Source organism: Pristis pectinata, chromosome 7, assembly GCF_009764475.1.
Source record: "Pristis pectinata isolate sPriPec2 chromosome 7, sPriPec2.1.pri, whole genome shotgun sequence".
NCBI lineage: Eukaryota > Metazoa > Chordata > Chondrichthyes > Rhinopristiformes > Pristidae > Pristis > Pristis pectinata.
In genome coordinates this window covers 87,732,550-87,751,209 of record NC_067411.1, presented here as the reverse complement: position 1 = coordinate 87,751,209, position 18,660 = coordinate 87,732,550, and the positions used below count along the sequence as shown (strand labels likewise).

The following is an 18,660-nucleotide window of genomic DNA, read 5'->3' as shown; positions in this document are numbered from 1 at the left end:
GAGGCTCCTACTGGTTTGGATGGGTGGCCTCACCATTGCTGAAAATCGGCCACTTAAAATCATGGAGGCTCCAAATTACTGAAAACAGGCAAGCATAGGAGTACAACTTATCTAACCTTTTCTGTCAATTAAATTGAGTTAAAATTATGCCTTGGGTGTCTTATTTCTCAATGCTAAAGTTTCTTGGAAATTAATTTGGATTAATTACATTGATTGTAATATGCTTTGTATTTGAATAGTTTAAGCACAGTTTCTAACCTCTTGGATTCTAATCCACGATATAAAAACAGTTTCCAACATCCTATCAGGACTTGTCCATTGCGTTTAACCCCAAAGTGCCTTTTGGATTTCCATTGCTTCTAGCTTTATACCATATAGTGTTCAATTTACTTAATGCTTTTAAAGTCCAAAATACACTTTCACATTTGCCTTCATTATATTTAATTCTATTTACAGTAATATGGGACATTTGTTTAATCTTGTAATCTCTTTGTAGTTTATTGATTCCATCCAAACTGCATATGATCTTTATGCCATCAACAAACTTGGATATATAACTTTTTCCCCATCACCAAAATGTAAATGTGATGGCCATTGCTGGCCCCAGCACAGATAATTGTAGGACACCATTAGTCAGAACTTGCTAATTTGAATAAATGCTTCTCTTAATGACTTGTGACTAAATCAGTTTCCAAATTAATTGTGTAATGTGTCTTCAGTTCCATAACCTTAACTATAGCATGACTATTTTATGAAGAGCTTTATTAAGTTCCTCTCTACATGTAACTTCCATACACGTTGCCCTTAGGAACCCCTTAAAAAAATTAATCAAGTTTGACAGGCATGACCAGTTTACAACTCTGTGCTAACTCTCTCAGATTAGCTGATTTTACTTTTTTTAAAAAAAGTTCTGTCACTCTATCCTTAATTACAGAGTATTTTAATTTCCTGACAAAAGATGTTAGCCAACTCAAGCCTTTCTTAAATAGTGGAGTGATATCACATTACTTAATCTGGAAGATTGACTGCTGAAACAGAAAATTTTGCCGATTTCTTAACAATAATCTTCTAGTGTTCTCACTTCCTTTAAACCTTGAGATGGAAATGCTATTTGTCACTATTTAGTGTCTTTTAGTTTTAAGTACTTGTTTTATCTTGCTTAGTTGAATAAGGATGATTTTCCTTGGAATGAGTCAAATGTTAAGTAGCTGCATTTTCCCAATCCACTTTTAACTTTTTGAGCCAGTATCCCCCTCAGCAGGCGGTCAACGTTTCAGGTCAGGACCCTTCTTCAGGACTGAAGATAGGAAAAGGGGAAGCCCATTATATAGGAGGGAAAAGCAGAGCAGTGATAGGTGGACAAAAGAGGGGAGGCGGGGTGGGCACAAGGTGGTGATAGGTAGATACAGGTAAGAGATAGTGATAGACAGGTGCAGGGGAGGAGGAGAGAGCAGATCCACTGGGGAAATGGGTCAAAGGTAATGAGAGAAAGGAAAAAAAAGGTTGGGGGGGAAAAAAGAGGCAAGGAAAGAGAAGAAGCACGGTGGGGGAGGGTTCTCTACATTGTGGCCTCCTCTACATTGGTGAGACCAAACGCAGACGAGGTGACCGTTTTGCAGAACACTTGTGCTCTGTCCGTAACCATGATCTACATCTCCCTGTTGCCAGTCACTTCAACTCCCCCCCTCACACTACCACTGATACGTCAGTCCTCGGTCTCCTCTACTGCCAGGGGAATTCCAAGCGCAAACTGGAGGAACAGCGCCTCATTTTCCGTCTTGGAACCTTGCAGCATAACGGCATGAACATTGAATTCTTCTACTTTAAGTAATCCTCACACCCCTTCCCCACAACTCTCCCCCCCCCACACCACCATGCTTCTTCTCTTCTTCCCTTTCCTAGCCTCTCTTTTTCAACCTTTTCTTCCTTTCTCTCCTTACCTTTGACCCATCCCCTGGTGGATCTGCTCTTCACCCCATTAGTTCTTAGTTCAAGAAAGCTATCATGGATGCATTCTATGAAGTCCTCCTCAAGACTGCCTTGACCAACTTGGTTCACCCAATCTATGTGGAAGTTAAAGTCCCCCATGACAGCTGTGTTCCATTCTTACATGCACCAAATATTTCTTGGTTTATTGCCTATGCCACTGTAATGTTGTTATTCGGTGGCCCATAGCCAACTCCCACCAGTGATTTTTGTTTTCCCTTTACTATTCCTGATCTCTACCCAGATGGACTCAGCATTCTGCTCCTTAGATCTTGTATCGTCTCTCACCATCACCCTGATCTCATTTTTAATTAAGAGTGTTACCCTACCTCATTTACCTTCCTGCCTATTCTTCTGTATTACCTGATATCCTTGGATATTTAATTCCCAGTCATTTCCACCCTGCAACCACGTTTCTGTAATGGCCACTAAATCATACCCCTTTGTACGGATTTGTGGCACAAGTTCACTGACCTTGTTTCGAATACTATGGGCATTCAGATAAAGTGCCCTTACACTCATTGCCCTTTTAGAATCTAGTAATCTTTGTGTCCTTTGCATTTGACTTTTTTGTACTCCAATCTTTTTTCTAACTTTTGTTCTGATCTCTGCTTCCCTCTTTCTGCATGGATTCCCATTCCCCCTGCCATATTAATTGAAATTGTCCCCAATAGCACTAGCAAATAATCCCCCCCTAGGACATTGATCCGAGTCCTGCCCAGGTGTAGATCGTCCAGTTTGTACTGGTCCCATCTCCCTCAGAACTGGTTCCAGTGCCCCAGGAATCTAAAACCCTCTCTCCTGCACCGCTGCTCAAGCCACATATTCATCCTAACTAAACTGCTATTCCTACCCTGACTAGCACATGGCACAGGTCGTAATCCTGAGATTATTCCCTTTGAGGTCCTACAGTCTGGATCTTGTGTAGCCTTACATACAAAGCCATCTGCATTTTCATTTTATAGTTAAACTTCTAAGTTGGCAAATCTAGGATGGGTTAACTCCATAACATCAGTAGCAGCTTTACTGTCTGTCTCACTTTTCATGCCAAATTGCTCATGTGACTCCAGCTTGATATTGGAACTTCAGACTATGCAGTGTGACCATGTACCACATTGACATTATGCATGGCCAAAATTCTTTAGTATTTTAAGAAAGCATCTCCTACAGATTAAACAGCACAATGTTTGCCAGTGCTCAGTTCAGGATTACATAATGGGTATATTTACAGAATTACAAATTCAGGATTAGAAGCCAAAGGTCTGTTCATGGTTATGTAATGGATGTAATTACCATATATAATAACAGTGTAAATTTACAATATTGTGATATATTTTGTAATTATATCCATTATATAACCATGAACAGACCTTTTGTCTCTAATCCTGCAATTGTAATTCTCCACAATCTCTAGGGTGCTGGGTTAATGTAAATTGGCAATCTATCAACTGATCGAACAAAACATCTTTTGACTTGGCTGGTGCTGAGAGATATGTTAAAGTTGCATATGTATCTTTAGTAAGGCTTGTTTCTCTTGTTCCCATATGGCTTCATTTAAAGGAGGCACCATTTTTCTCTCAATTTTGATGATGATGTTACCCTGAAAAACATAGATTAAAAACTTAAGTGCCCATGCACTTTATCAAAGATTCGAGGCTCCAGATTGCATCTGCACTGCCATTTTGAATTATTTGCACTTTAACTGTTGAAAGGTTTAATTTGACGATCCTAAGTGGTAGCCTTGAATTCTTTGTACGTAAATTCAAATTTGAGCTCTGTCACTTCCAGTCTGTATGTTGAAGTTGCTGTGACTCGCCCTTCCACCATGAGTATATAGCACTCTATGCCTTCAACTACATTTCTTCTATTTTGATCCTATCTCATTACCCTGTAGTCTGTGTACCAATGTGGGTTTAGTGAAGTAACAGATAGAGTGGTAGAGGTAAGGTACAGGAAATCAAAAGCTCTGAAAGGTAGGTCTCAGTTACTTAAAGTTGTCTTGGATTGCATGCAATGAAATATGGATAAACATATCAAACAATGATGTCACATTTATTTATATGTACTACACCCATCATTCCTTTCTCATTTTTAACATTCTTTTGTGACCTAGATTCATATTACTACAACTAAATGCACGTTGTACTCAATCTTTCTTGAGCAAAGAATTGTTATTGTTACAATGTGGTTAAGAAGTATTGACCACATTGTCTTCAGCTTAGTTATTTTTTTACTTGCCCATATACTGCATTTAACATCAATAATCAGTAAAACAGGTTTGGTGAGTCCTCATCTTGATTGATTGTCAGTTTATTTAAGATGATTAGTATTCTGTCACCTAATGTAAATACTAACCAGAAGTAACTATTCAACATGTCTGCTACTTCCTTTCTTCAGGGACAATATCACCCCTATCAGTTTTCAGGGGAGTACATTGCTCTTAACCATCTTTGTTCTCATTCCATTATATTTTCATGTTAATTTGACACCTCATAATTTTTTTCCCCCCACATTCCTCTTTGGCATGTTTTTGTCATCTTTTTGATGCTCATGAAGTCTAGTTATCCTATTCCCATAGCAATAATCTTATGTGCAAAGGATTTTAGGCACAAACCCAAGTAAGGCCATCCATCATATGCAGTACCCACTGTATTTTTGGTTCCTGTAAGATTTAAAAACTGAGAATAAATACTGAACCTGTTATCAGTTTAATTTATATTGTTTCTCCAAAGGGTTGGGAGAATTCACTACTGCAGGGACTGGATGGAACAAATAGTATGGATGTATTTAAGGTGAACAGCATATTGGGGAGAATGGAACAAAAGACTATATTTATAGATTTAGATGAAGAGAGATGAGAGGAGCTTCAAGTGAAGCATAAACATTGTCATGGACTATTTGGGCTAACTAGCCTCTTCTATGTAATTTATGCTATGTAATCCTATTCAAATGCTCAGTGATAAAATAGTAAACAAATCCTGGATTAATAATCGTGGCTTTTTATATGTAATTTTTTTAACAACTAATTCCTTTTACAGATTAGACTGAAAGAGATCTTTGAGACTCCATTAGAGATTAACTTGGTCCTGGAGCTGGTGACTGGAGGAGAGCTATTTGACAGGTCTCTGATTTGTTTATTTTGGAATTCAAAAGATGCAGTATGAGATTCTTATCACTTTTAGGTATCTCAGGATTTGGCATAGTTGTCATGAAGTTAGTCTCTTTTGAATTTACCAACTTCATTATGATATAGATTATAGTTTAACTATCTTTGCATGTGAATGTACATAAACATGATGGATTGTTTGCTACTTGTAGTGAATCTGAGAATGTGCTACTTTTATCAGTAGCAATATTAGCAATAATGGAAAAACGTTTTGGGAAAATATCACAGGAAGTTAGTATGTCGTGTGTTCTGTAAGTGATTTTTACTGTGTATGTGTTGACTTCCTGTGAAAGTCGGAACCTTGACCTAGAAAGTTAGCTGTGTAGTACGTTTTTGTAAGCTATGAGATAGTCTTATTGAAAACACCACTGAGTACTTCGTACACTGAGAGTATACATCTGGATTTTTCTGTACCTATATGCAGTGACGACAAAAAGGATGGAACACAAGTTTTAACATCACTTGCATAAAATTGTTCTGTACAGATGAGGTCCAAACTGGTGTGGTCCATGCACACTGAAGCAGGACATAAACAGGGTGTTGGGGTCCACTGCCAGGAAGCTGAGGTGCAAGGAACATTATGCATAAGGCAGATGAACTTGAAGCCTGGATTAGTGCATGGAACTATGATTATAGAGACTTGGTTGAGAGAGAGAGACAGGACTGGCAGCTCGATGTTCCAGGGTTTTAATTGTTTCATCCATGATAGAGATATAAGAAAGGTAGGGGAGTTGCATTACTAATCAGGGAGCATATCACAGCTGCACTCAGAGAGGACATACTGGTGGGCTCATCCACTGAGGCAATAAGGGTTGCACTTTAGGCCTCCCAGTGGCCACAAAGAGGTAGAGGAACAGATATGTAGGCAGATTATGGAACAATGTAAAAACAACAAGGTTGTTGTAGTGAGTGACTTTAACTTCCCCAATATTGACTGGGACTTTCTTAGTGCAAGAGGCTTAAATGGTGCATCCAAGAGGGTTTCTTGAAACAGTAATTAGAATGTCTAACTAGAGAGGTCATGCTAGACTAGAAAACGAGCCTGGCCGGGTGATTAAGGTTTCAGTGGGAAAGCATTTGGGAGATGTTATTCCCTTGTTTAAGAATGGCAATAGGGATAATCCAAGACATCACATCAGTGGTAGGGAAGCTGTTGGAGAGAATTCTTAGGGATAGGATTTACTCACATTTGGAAAAGCATGGGCTTATTAGAGATAGCATGGCTTTGTGCAGGGCAGGTCATGTCTTACAAACTTAATTGAATTTTTTGATTAGATGATGATTGATGAGAGTAGGACAGTGGATGTTGTCTACATGGACTTTGGAAGATATTTGACAAGGTTCCTTCTGGTCCAGAAATTTAAGATGCATGGGATCCATGGTGATTTGGTAGATTGGATTCAAAATTTGCTTGGCCATAGAAGACAAGGTAGTGGTGGAGAGTTGTCATTCTGACTGGAGGCCTGTGACCAGTGGTGTTCTGCAGGGATCAATGCTGGGACCTCGTATATCACAAACAGCTTGGATGAAATGTAAGTGGGCTGATTAGTAAGTTTGAAGATGACACTAAAATGGGTGAATTGTGGATACTGAAGGTTGTCAAAGGATACAGCAGGATATAGATCAGTTGCAGACATGGGCAGAGAAATGACAGATGGGGTTTAATCCAGACAAGTGTGAGGTATTGCACTTTGGGAGGTCAAATGTAATATAGTAAATAGCAGGGCTCTTAGCACTGAATACAGGGGGATCTTGGGGTCCAAGTCCATAGCATACTTGCCTTAATCGGTCGGGGCATTGAGTGTAAGAGTCAGGAGTCGCGTTGCAGCTGTATAAAACTTTGGTTCGGCAACATCTGGAGTATTGTGTTCAGCTCTAATTGCTCCATTACAGGAAAGATATGGAGGCTTTGGAGAAGGTGCTATCTGGATTGGAGAGTATTAACTATAAGGAGAGGTTGAACAAACTTGGATAGTTTTCTCTGGAGTGTCAGAGGCTGAGGGGAGACCTGATTGATAATTTTATAAACATCTGAGGCATAGGCAGTGTAGGTAGGTCAGAATCTTTTATCCAGGGGTGTAGTGGAAGCAGACATGATGGTGGCATTTATGAGGCATTTAGACAGGCATGTGAATGTGCAGGGAGGGAAGGGAAGGATGTGGATCATGTGCAGGTAGATGGGTTTAGTTTAATTAACATCATGGTCAGCACAGACATTGTGGGCCGAAGGGCCTGTTCCTGTGCTGTACTGTTCTCTGTTCCAAATGGCACTGGGTAGGGGAGGGCGAGGGGTGGAGTTGGGAGATGATGACTGGTGGGTGTTGGGTACAAACATGAGAGGGGGCAGATAGAGCCAGGTGGGGGGAGGGTGAGATAGAGACAGAGACTGGAAGATGATAACTGGAGACCTAGGAGAAGACACTGATATGTAAAGAAAGTAGTAAGTGGAACTAGATGAGGAAGGGATGATGGGCAGATGGAACCAATTAGGTCATGGGTAGGGGACTCAAGTGTGTGGGTAATAGGCAGGTGGGGAAGGGGAACAAAACTGGGTAACGGGAGGGGTGTGCGCTAGAGAGGGGGTGCAAACTAGAAGAACGATACCTTATATTCTGCCTGGGTAGTCTACAACCCAATGGAATGAACATCGAATTTTCTAATTTCAGGTAACCCTCTGATAATTTTACTTATTTTTTTTGCTTTTTCTGATCTACTCAAGTTCTCTCACCCAAGATTTTCCAACTGCCCTTTCCAGTTTCTTATCATTTCATATTTCCGTCCTGCGCCCAGTCTGATCTCGAAGTCCTGCATGATTCCACTGAAACCCATTGGTAATTTGAGGAACAGCATCTCACCTTTTGATTAGGCAAGTTACAGCCTTCTGGAATCAACAGTGATTTCAGCAACTGAAGATCATAACCATTGCTCACGTCTTTTTTCCCCAGACAGTTGGTATTCATAATATTTCTGCTGTACCCTTTTCCTTCTAGGTCCATCCTTTGTTTCTTGTTTCATTATCATGTGTTTTTGTCTGTCACCATTGTCTCATCTGTCATCATCTCTGCCTTCCATGCTATCACAGGTCTTCCCTTTTGATGTTTCTTCATTTCTTCTTGCCCCTTTATTGCCCCTGTGATTACTTAAAAATATTAAATCTCCATCTTCCACTTCTGACAAAAGATTGACATGGAAGGTTAACTAATTTTCTTTCTCTTCAAATGTTGTCTGATCAACTGATTATTTCCAGAATTTTCTAATGTTATTTCAGATGTCCATCTTCAGCAAAGTTTGGCTTTTATAACTTCAAAAGACAAATTTCTGCCTTAGAACTTCCAACTTTGGGTCTCAGTCTTGATTTTGTATGCCTCTTGTTTAAAAACTGAAGAATGGTTTATGTGCAACCTTGCTCATTACTCTGTTGCTAGTCAGCAAAGTACCATGATGATAGCATATCCATTGCTCAGTGAATTGTCAATAAAACAGTAGACTTGTCCTCCTTTGTCTGGGTACCATTTTCTCCAAAAATTAAAGATTGAGAAGGAAACTAAAGTAAAAACATTAAGCTACAATTGGTAAACTTAAGGTTAAGTGTGGAAAGCTGGTGGTGTCCTAATGGCTTCTGGAACACAGAAAGAATGAGCATGTTGATTGATTTCAATGAGTTATCCTACAAAAAATGAATTATTTTTGAAGGCAGTTTTCTAAGGAAGAACCAAGTCAGATGGGTAGCAAGATTTGACTAACCAAATGGGGCAAAAAATTATTGGTAGAACATAATTATTCAGGATTCTTTACAATTATATTTGGAAGTTGTGAGTAATACTTTGTGGTGAACATGAGTAAATAATTATTGATGATTAAATCCCACCAATGGATATTCATTGAAATAAAATCAATATTTCAGGCATTATCTCTGAAGAATGGAAAAAAAGGCTGAAGTTGCAAATCAGTGATAGAATGATGTAAAGTGTTTTACTACCTGAAAAGTCAGAGAAAAGTTGGGTATGTTGGTTAGGGAATGAACAAAAAGAAAATGTCAGAGATGGACTGGAGGGCAGAGGAAGAGTACAGAGTGATATAGTGACATGGGGCCAAGGTGCATCTTGGTAAATCTCCTCTGCACCCTCTCTAGCACTATCAGATCCTTCCTATAGCATGGTGACCAAAAACTGTATGCAGTACTCCAACTGAGGTATGACCAAGGTTTTATAATGTTGGAGTATGACCTCCATACCTTTTTGTATTCGATGTGACTAATGAAGGCCAGTGTTCCATGTACTTTCCTAAACATGTTATCGATTTGTGTTTCCACCTTCAAGGATCTTTAGACTTGTGCTCCAAGGTCCTTAGGTTCCTCAGTATTCCCTAAGATCCTACCATTCTTTGTGTATGTCCTAGTCTCATTAGTATTCCCAAAATGCATCACCTCACATTTGTCTGGATCAAACTTGTCCCATTTCACTAAAACATCAATGTCTCTCTGCAGCCTAAGACTGCCTTCCACACTATCAAAAACTCCACCAGTTTTTTTGTCATCCGTGAACTTACTGATCATGCCTCCCGCATCCAAGCCATTCATGAATATTACAAACTGAAAGGGTCCCAGCACCAGTTCTCGTAGGACACCATTTTGGATCCTGTTTGCTAACTTGCCCTGGACCCATGGGCCCTAACCTTTCAAACCTGTCTCCAATGTGGGACCTTGTCAAAGGCCTTACTAAAGTCCATGTAAATCATATCTACTGCCCTGCCTTCATTGATACATCTTGTTACTTTGTCAAAGAATTCAATCAAATTAGTCAGACAGAATAGCCCTTGTCAAAACCCATTTTGGCTGTCTAATTCATCCCTGCCTATCCAAATGATCATTAATCCTCTCGCTCAGAATTTTTTACAGTATCTTCGCTATCACTGATGTTAGACTCACGGCTATATAGTTACCAGGCTTTTCCCTGCTGCCTTTCTTGAAAAGGGGGACCACATTTGCTGCAATCATCTGGTTTCTCACTTGTGTTCAGCAAATATTCAAAGTTCTCAGAGCTGCAGCAGTGTCTTTTATTGTCTTCTGTAGTAGCCTGTGATAAATCCCATCTGGTCCTGGGATTTTTCCACCTTTAGGCCCGCTAAGGCCTCATGTATCTCTTTATTAATGGAGACCTGCATGAGATTTTCACCTATCCCTTCCATGAATTCTCCAAAGTCTGTTTCCTATAAAACTGCTTCATTTGCAATTTATCAGTTTTTTTAATGAATATAAATAGACTAATGTAAAAAAATATTCATTGGATTCACCAACAACCTTTGCATTTTGCAGGATTGTTGAAAGGGGGTATTACAGTGAGAAAGATGCTGCGGATGTTGTCAGACAAATTCTGGAAGCCGTTGCTGTAAGTTTTATTTACTGTTATTCATGTTATTCTCTGATCTTGAACATGCTGATCTTGGCCGCTTACTGTTTTACACTGCAAATTGCAAATTTCAAATAAGAATTAAAGTACTGCCTAATGGAGCTGTGAAATAGAAACTTGAGTGAACCCAAAAGGATATGCTCGGTGGGTGATTCCGTGGGGGACACACTATTTGGTCATTAGCCTCTTCTGCAAACTTCAGTTGCAGATTACTGTAGTTGAAAAGGTGCCATTTGATCCTGAGGCAAGGATCTGGAGGATGAGGATGGGTATAGTTGTAATCTCAGTAAGGCTTGTGTAATGGTGTAGGCCGAGACATCAGAACCTCTATGTTGTGGTGGTGTGGCAGGGTGGAAGGCATCAGAGCCCTGTGTTGTGTTGCGGGATAAGAGAGGCAGCAGAGCTACACTGAATTGTAGGGGATAGAGAAACAAAGGACTGCAGATGCTAGAATCTAGATGAAAAAAATAACAATATGCTGGAGGAACTCAGCAGGTCAGGGAGCATCCATGGAGAAAAGCAGGTGGTCAACATTTTGGGTCAGGACCCTTCTTCAGGACTAAAGATAGAAAAAGGGAAAGCCCAATATATGGGGGGGAGTGGTGGGGGGTGGGGGAGAAACAGAGCAGTGATAGGTGGACAAGAGGGGAGGTGGGGTGGGCACAAGGTGATGATAGGCAGATGCCGGGGAGGAGGGGAGAGCAGATCCACTGGGGGATGGGTCAAAGGTGGCATGGGGAGGAGAGGAAAAGGAGAGAGAAGCAAAAATGGCAGAGGAAAAAAGAGGCTAGGAAAGGGAAGAAAAGAGGAGGCAAGGTGGGGTGGGAAGTGGTTAGTTTACTTAAAGTTGTAGTTGGCAGGAAGTTGATGATGTTGGGGTATGTGACCTGGGGTGGGGAGGAGACCAAGACCTCCAATGAGCACCTTGGTTAGTCATGACTTCGGGGCTCAGAGGATTATGGGGTCAGATTTTACCAGGTTGGGCTCTGATCCTTGGAAGGGACAATCAGGAGATTGGGAATTGCCCTAATGGGGTATTGTAGGATCAGTGGGATGGGATTGACATCAGGGGTGGGGGAGCAGTCATTGCTATGTTAGTTGGTTCTAAAGGACAAAAGGCAAAGAAGGAATCTACCTGATAGGGGACCCAGTCTAGTGCTGGGGGGAAAAAAGGTGAATTGCACAGGAATGGTGTAATCCTATGCTTTTCTGACATGGAAATTATGTCAGGGATGTAAGGATGACTTGTGGCAGAAAAGTCCAGTATCCAGGTAGGTGGTGAAGGCAGACGGTCTCACAACACATCATTACCTAGATGAGTACTTGACTCGCCAGGGCATAGAAGGCTATGGAACAAGTGCCAGTAATTGGGATTACTTGATGGTCAGCATGGACGTGGAGAGCTGAAGGGCCTGTTTCTATGCTGCATAACTCTGTTTGGACTGGAATTTGTATATAATCATGAAAATTATACCACACAATTGTGAGTTAATAAACTTAATATCTTTTGTCCATTACCTTAGTGCCTCATCTATATACCATTGCTCTTTGCATTCCTATGAGGTGCCCCTTCAGTGGGTATAATGTAATTATTCGAAAGTTGCTTGCTTTCAGCAGAAATGTCTGTAACTGACCTTGGTGGATATACTCAGATCTAGAAGGCCTACCTTATGATTGCTGGGTCTTTATTATCTTGGACTGGCTGATTGATGAGCAGCAGCAGACATGTTGGTGAGTGGCTGCGAAGGGAACACAGGTGTCTTCGTGAGAGGTGACAGTTGATCTCGAGCTGGTAACAATTTATGCTGCTGGTAATGGGTGTGGTGGTGATGTAGAGGTTTAGTTGCTATAATAGTATTCTAGAGCCTAGCCAGTAATCATAAGCATACAAGAAATAGAAGCATGAGTGGGCCATTTAGCCCCTTGTACCTGTTCTGCCATTCAATAACTCCGTTCCACTTTCCTACAATAACCCTCTATCCCTTCATATCCATAAATCTATTGATCTCTGTCATGAATATACTCAGCAACGGAGTGTTCACAGCCCTAGAGAAGACATGGAGAAGTTCAGATTTGCTATTCTGCTCATTTCAGTCTTGAATAGCTGACCCCTTTCTTTGAAACTGACACCTGATTCTTGATGACCCAGGTGGAGGTCAACATTAGCTCTGCACAGGTATCTGATCTGCTTATTCAGAATATGAAATTGGTACATTTTCATTGTCATTTGCCTCACCTCTACTACCTGATGAGGTTGCCCTTCTTGGTTACCAGAAATAGAAAGAAGACAAGGATAAGATTATACTCAGGAAATAGAAAAAGTAAGCAGTGCCTGCTTATATTGTAAACAACTTCTCAGAGGATTTCATGGGATGACAGAAGGATGATTAAGTGCATTGATTTCCTTGCCTCCTTGGGTCAACTCCATCATGCATCAGCAGTGACCCTTCTGAAAATGGCCAGCACAGTTTCCTACATTAGAGTGAGATCATGTAAGTATGCTTGTATCTGCTCTGTTAAACTGTGGCTATAAGAGGCAAACTTAAAATTCTAGCGACTTGCTGTATAAGCCACCTGTGAGTTGTGCAGCCAGTGAACAGAACAGGGTAGTTGGCTGCACGCATAAATTATAGTAATGTGCCAATTACATGAAGTTGTCGTCTTGTCTCCATTTTAATCCATAAGTGTAGGTTAATTGGTCAATGGTTGAGTTGGAAGTTATAACGATGACTTAAATGCCAACCTGAGTGTATGAGGGGAAAAATGTAAGAATCAAGGAAGTAACAGCAGCACATTTGGAAAAATCGTAATTTAATCAAGCAGAGTCAGTAAGGCTTCATGAAGGAGAAATTGTACCTGACAAATTTATTAGAGATTTTTGAGGAGGTCTCGAACAGAGGGGAACCAGTCGATATATTTGGACATCCAGAAGGTGCTTAACATGGGTGTCTCACAAAAGTTAAGTCCAAAGATGATTGATTTTTTTTCTGTGGGGGGAGATTTTCTTCAACATTTTCATTATTGTTATTTATAGCTTTAACCATACATCTTGGTAGACTTGACTTAGAGAAAAGCATTACAAATGCTTCTCAAAATGACTGTTTAAGAAGTTGTTTTTAATTTGACAATATTAATTAACTTAAAAGATTTCCCAGTCACCAAAAGAAGTGCCTCCCTTTATGCAGCAAAGGATTCTTAGGTTGTTTGGTATCAACTTCCCTGGACATATTAGGATGTCTTAATGCACCAAGAGTACCATATAAATGTGAGTTGCTGTTGTTATCTACTTCATCCCAAAGATTCAGAATAAAAAATGGCATACATATTGCTGTGGAAACAAACTCCAAAATGTTGGTAGAATTTGCAATTGCAAAACAAAATATTTATAACATCAGACAATCTGCTGGAGGAACTCTGGATTGAGGAGCATCTATGGGGGGAGAGGAATTCCCACATCTGCAGTCCCTTGTGTCTCCATTTATGACATAGACTCAGAAAATGAATGTATTTGTATATTTTCAGCCAATTACTTGGCAATTCAATTACTTTAACCTGGAAGAGAAATGACTAAGATTGCTGAAATTAAAGTAGTAATTGAAAAGAATGGTTGAAATTCAGGTTTGCTATTTAGAATCCATCAAATTATTACAAGGCAACTGAGACTTTTAGGACTCGATGATAATTGTTGCCATGAAGAAGATTGAAACTTAACATTTTTATTTTGTATTATCTAAACATTGACAGGAAAGTAATTATGCAATAATGTTTACCGCATTTGGTTGAAGCCTGATGTCTCTGTTTTAAGTACTAACACTGAATTTTCATTGTAATGGAAAACATAGACAACTTACCATATGTCAGAGTCACCTCTCAGCAAAGGCAGATAGCGATGATGAAATTCACTATTGCCTTCAATGTGCCAGCACAACCTTGCTAGATCAATGAAAATGGTATTTGAAAATTAAGACCTCCAATGTGGCTTAAAACTCATGGTTCACCAGGCAGCAATGATCACTACCCTTCTATATGCTTCTGAAACCTGGATGACCTACAGCAGGCACCTTAAGGCTGGAAAAAATGTCATCAATGCGATCTCCATAAAATCCTCCAAATTTATAAGAAGATTAAGTATCCAATTCCAGTATCCTCTACCAAGTCAACAACTCCACCACTGAGGCTCTGTTTACTCTCAGTCAGCTACATTGGGCTGACCATTTAGGGACACCATACTCCTAAAATGGACCCTGTATTCCAAGCTCTATTGTGGGAGGAAATTACCAGTTAGACGTAAAGAAAGGTTCAAGGATGCGCTCAAAGCTTTCTTGTAAAAAAAAAGGTGCAACATGTCCACTCGCTCCTGCGAGCATCTGGCCTGTGACCAGACAAACTGGAGAAGAAGCATTCAGGAAGGTATTCAGAACCATGAGGCCATGCATCAGGAGTATCTGGAAGCTGTACATAAGTGGCAGAAAAAGTGCACCACCTCAGAACTACCCACCTGTTCACCCATCAGCCATTTCCTGCCTCATCTATGGAAGAATCTGCAGTTTCTATATCAACCTCATTATCCATCTCAGAACCCAGAAAAAAATAGAATGGAAGCAAGTCATACTTGATCCCATGGGACTGCCTAAGAAGAAGAAGATATGTACAGACCAGCACATGAGCAAAACTAATACTGTGAAATGATTTATGTGATGGAATTATATTTTAAAATATTGTTGTCATGTTTCAATCTTGCATTCTAAAGAATCAGAAATCAGATTTTTTTTTCTTGTTCTAGGTATTATTTGCAAGATGTACTTTTTGAATGAAATTAACTTTTGTTAGGCTTGCTTTAGTCAGATGGGTTGTCACCTATTGAAAACTTCATTACGCCAGATGCTCATAGGGTAATCATGTAAATAAGGAATATCAACAATTCTCTAGAGATTCTACCCATAAGACACTAAAACATGTTGATGAAATGGCAGATGTGTGTTTAACTTGGTTGTTGTTTTTGAGGCAGCTAATATTGCAAATAGGATTGTATCACTAGGTTTTATTCATATAGACTCTCAAAAGACATTGATGAAGTTCCACAAAGAGAATATTAGCCAAAGTTAAAGCACATTAAAAAATGGAAAGCAACATAAAGATTTTTTATGTTAAAATATACAATCAATCCTCATTATCAGCAAGGGATCAGGGTACAAGCTTCTTGCAGATAACAAAAAATATGGATACCACTTAAGGCCCTGTCCTTTGACCCAATACACTCTCCAAATAAACATAAATATGCCATATAATGTTTTTAAAGCATCAACAAGCAATGCCAACAATGAAATTATATTAGTTAACAAAACAAAATACAATAAAAATGTTATTGTAAAACTACACATATCTTTAATGGAGTAATCTAGAGCACCACATCATCTTGAGATGATGCAGTGCTCAACCCTTTAGTGGTATTGGTTTATTATTGTCACTTGTACTGAGGTACAGTGAAAAGTTTGTCTTACAAACCGATCGTACAGGTTCTAGTTAACACAGTGCAGTTACATTGAGTTAGTACAGAGTGCATTGAAGTAGTACAGGTAAAACAATAGCAGTACAGAGTAAAGTGTCACAGCTACAGAGAAAGTGCAGTGCAATAAGGTGCAAGGTCACAACAAGATAGATTGTGAGGTCACGGCTGGTTCTTCTCTTAGTTGTTGGAGACTGGGAAGGATAGGGCAGCCGACAGCAAGATGGCAGTGGGGAAGATGCTCAGTGTTGTGATTCTTTCACTGGCTTTGTGGCCAACTTGGCTTTTGTATAGAGCACTAGTGTGCAAAGGAATACATTTGTACATGTTCCCCCTTTTCTGAGGTGTTTCAAATTTTTTTGGTGCAGCTTAAAGCCTCTGGAAAAAATTCATGATGGGTTCTGGAGCAACCTTGTGAGCATGTGAATTTGTGGATAGCAAATCAATGGGTAACAAGGATTGAGTTTTGAAGTTTGAATGGAGAAGCCACTATATATGGGCTGGATTTGGACCCAGCAGAGCAGAAGCAGGCAGTTCACCAAAAGATGGTGTAATTTGATGTTTGAGCTAATGTTGTTGACAGTATTCAACGTTTTGAAAACATTGAGTTTTCTGAATCTCTACTCCAATTATGATATTGAAAATTTGAGCCTACAGTCATGAAAGACATTTTTGAGCGAATTGTTTTGGTTGTACGCCATTGCTAAATAGAATTCTGCTGAATATTTTTAGTCTTTGCAGAGTCCCAGCAGTAGCATTTAAAACAAAGAATAAGTGGATGAAGTGGTAATTGGAATTTAGGATTTCCCATTTTTTAAAAGAAATATTTCCTTCTCATAGATTTTATAATGCATAAACTTTACAATTGACAAAGTAATAGGAAAATTAATTGACTGCCAAAGTTCTTATCCAATACTGCTCAGACATTGAAACTAGGAAATACAACAGAGCGGCTGGGTTATGTCTCCTTTCACCTCCACCCAGCACCATTTTGATAACAATATGGAAATGACTTCTATATGTTGAGTAATTGGGAAAATAGTTCTTATCTTGACTTTGTTATAGAATTTAACATTACAATATTTCACGTTAATATGAAACCGAAGAAAGAAGCCTACAAAAGTACTGGCATGGAAATTATTAGTTGTTCTATTTTTATTGTTTGATGGCAAAATAGTTTCATTATATTAAAATTCTTAACAACCTTTTATTGCTTGGCTTAGAAGTATCGACTTGTGAATCAGATTTTAATTGAATCAATCCTATCAAATACTAAAAATAGAGCAAGAGATATGATTCATTTTAGTCACTTGATAAAAATACAATATTTTGACAGTTCACAGAAATGGATGTGTTTAAAAAAAATGTAAGTCATTACATATTCTTAGGATGCACACCATCAATAAAGCTGTCCTATAAGCAAGCTATTTTTGGTTTCTGTGCAATAAGACATTAAATAGTTAACTGTTCATCTCTTAGAATAAAAGAGTACATTGATAATAATCTTGAGAATTTTAACTTCGGGGATGCTCCACGATCAAGCTTTTCTTCTTAGAGAAAAGAAGAATGGAGTTGGGACATGAAGACCAAACTAAAATTGCAATCTTTCGTGGTGTAATGAAAGGAGAAATCATTGTTGCTTTTAGGAAACCCTCATCAGGATGATTAACAAAGAGTGTCTGTCCCCATAAAATGCATACCTATCTGGTCCCACCCCTGCCTCAGTTCAACTATTCAAATTCTTGAGTGAATTACCCCTTGGCAAACCTTAGCATACATACATATATCCTCAGGCTCTATACTGCAATATTCCAGCTATCTCACCTCATCTTGCTGACCCACGTTAATGAATTGTCATCTAATACCTCAACTTTAAAAGTCTTATCTTAATATTTAAAGCCCTCCATGATCTCACCACTCTGTTGGTAACCTACATCCAGCACCCATTGTCAGAGGAAAGTAAACACCACTTTGGCTGTACCGACCTTCTTCCCCACCCCCCCCCCCAAACCACACACACATCATTTCTTCATAACTTCAGCCAACATGAATTCCCTCAAATCTCATTTCCATCTTTCCCCAAAGGAATCTCCTTAAAACTCGCACGATATCTCATAGCAATCTTCTATTGTATTTCCATGAAGTGTTTCAGGATGTTTATCCATATTTTTATGTCTATCTTTTCCAAACCTCCATTGGAATTCCTCCTGTTAATTTGCCAGAATGCCAAAAGCTTTCTTAGAATTATTTTAGGACATTCCATACAACAGTGACAACAGCAGTCTATCGCTTCTCCTCCTTAAACTGTCTGCAGCCATTGACACAGATGACCACACCTCCATTTTCCAATTGCTTTCCATTGTTGTTCAGTTGAACCAAACTGTATATTTATGTATAATTTATATTCTGTGTGTTGTCTGTACCTATGTGCCTGTGATGCTGCTGCAAGCAAGTTTTTCATTGTCCCTGTACCTCACTGTGCATGTGACAATAAACTTGACTTTACTTGATTTGAAATAGACCTGCCTGGTTCTATTTAGATCTAATTTGCTAATTCTGACTAAGTCATCCACATAGGATAAAATTTATGGCAC

General features: G+C 39.3%; 1 protein-coding gene across 1 annotated transcript in view; it reads left to right on the top strand.

Moving 5' to 3' along the window:
- Nucleotides 1-18,660, top strand: part of LOC127572348 (calcium/calmodulin-dependent protein kinase type IV-like) — a 92,000-nt gene that overhangs the window by 44,348 nt on the left and 28,992 nt on the right. Inside the window, exons 4-5 of the mRNA XM_052019500.1 lie at nt 5,025-5,107; nt 10,467-10,539. Coding sequence (XP_051875460.1) covers nt 5,025-5,107; nt 10,467-10,539 — 156 coding nt within the window. The remainder of the gene's footprint in view (nt 1-5,024; nt 5,108-10,466; nt 10,540-18,660) is intronic.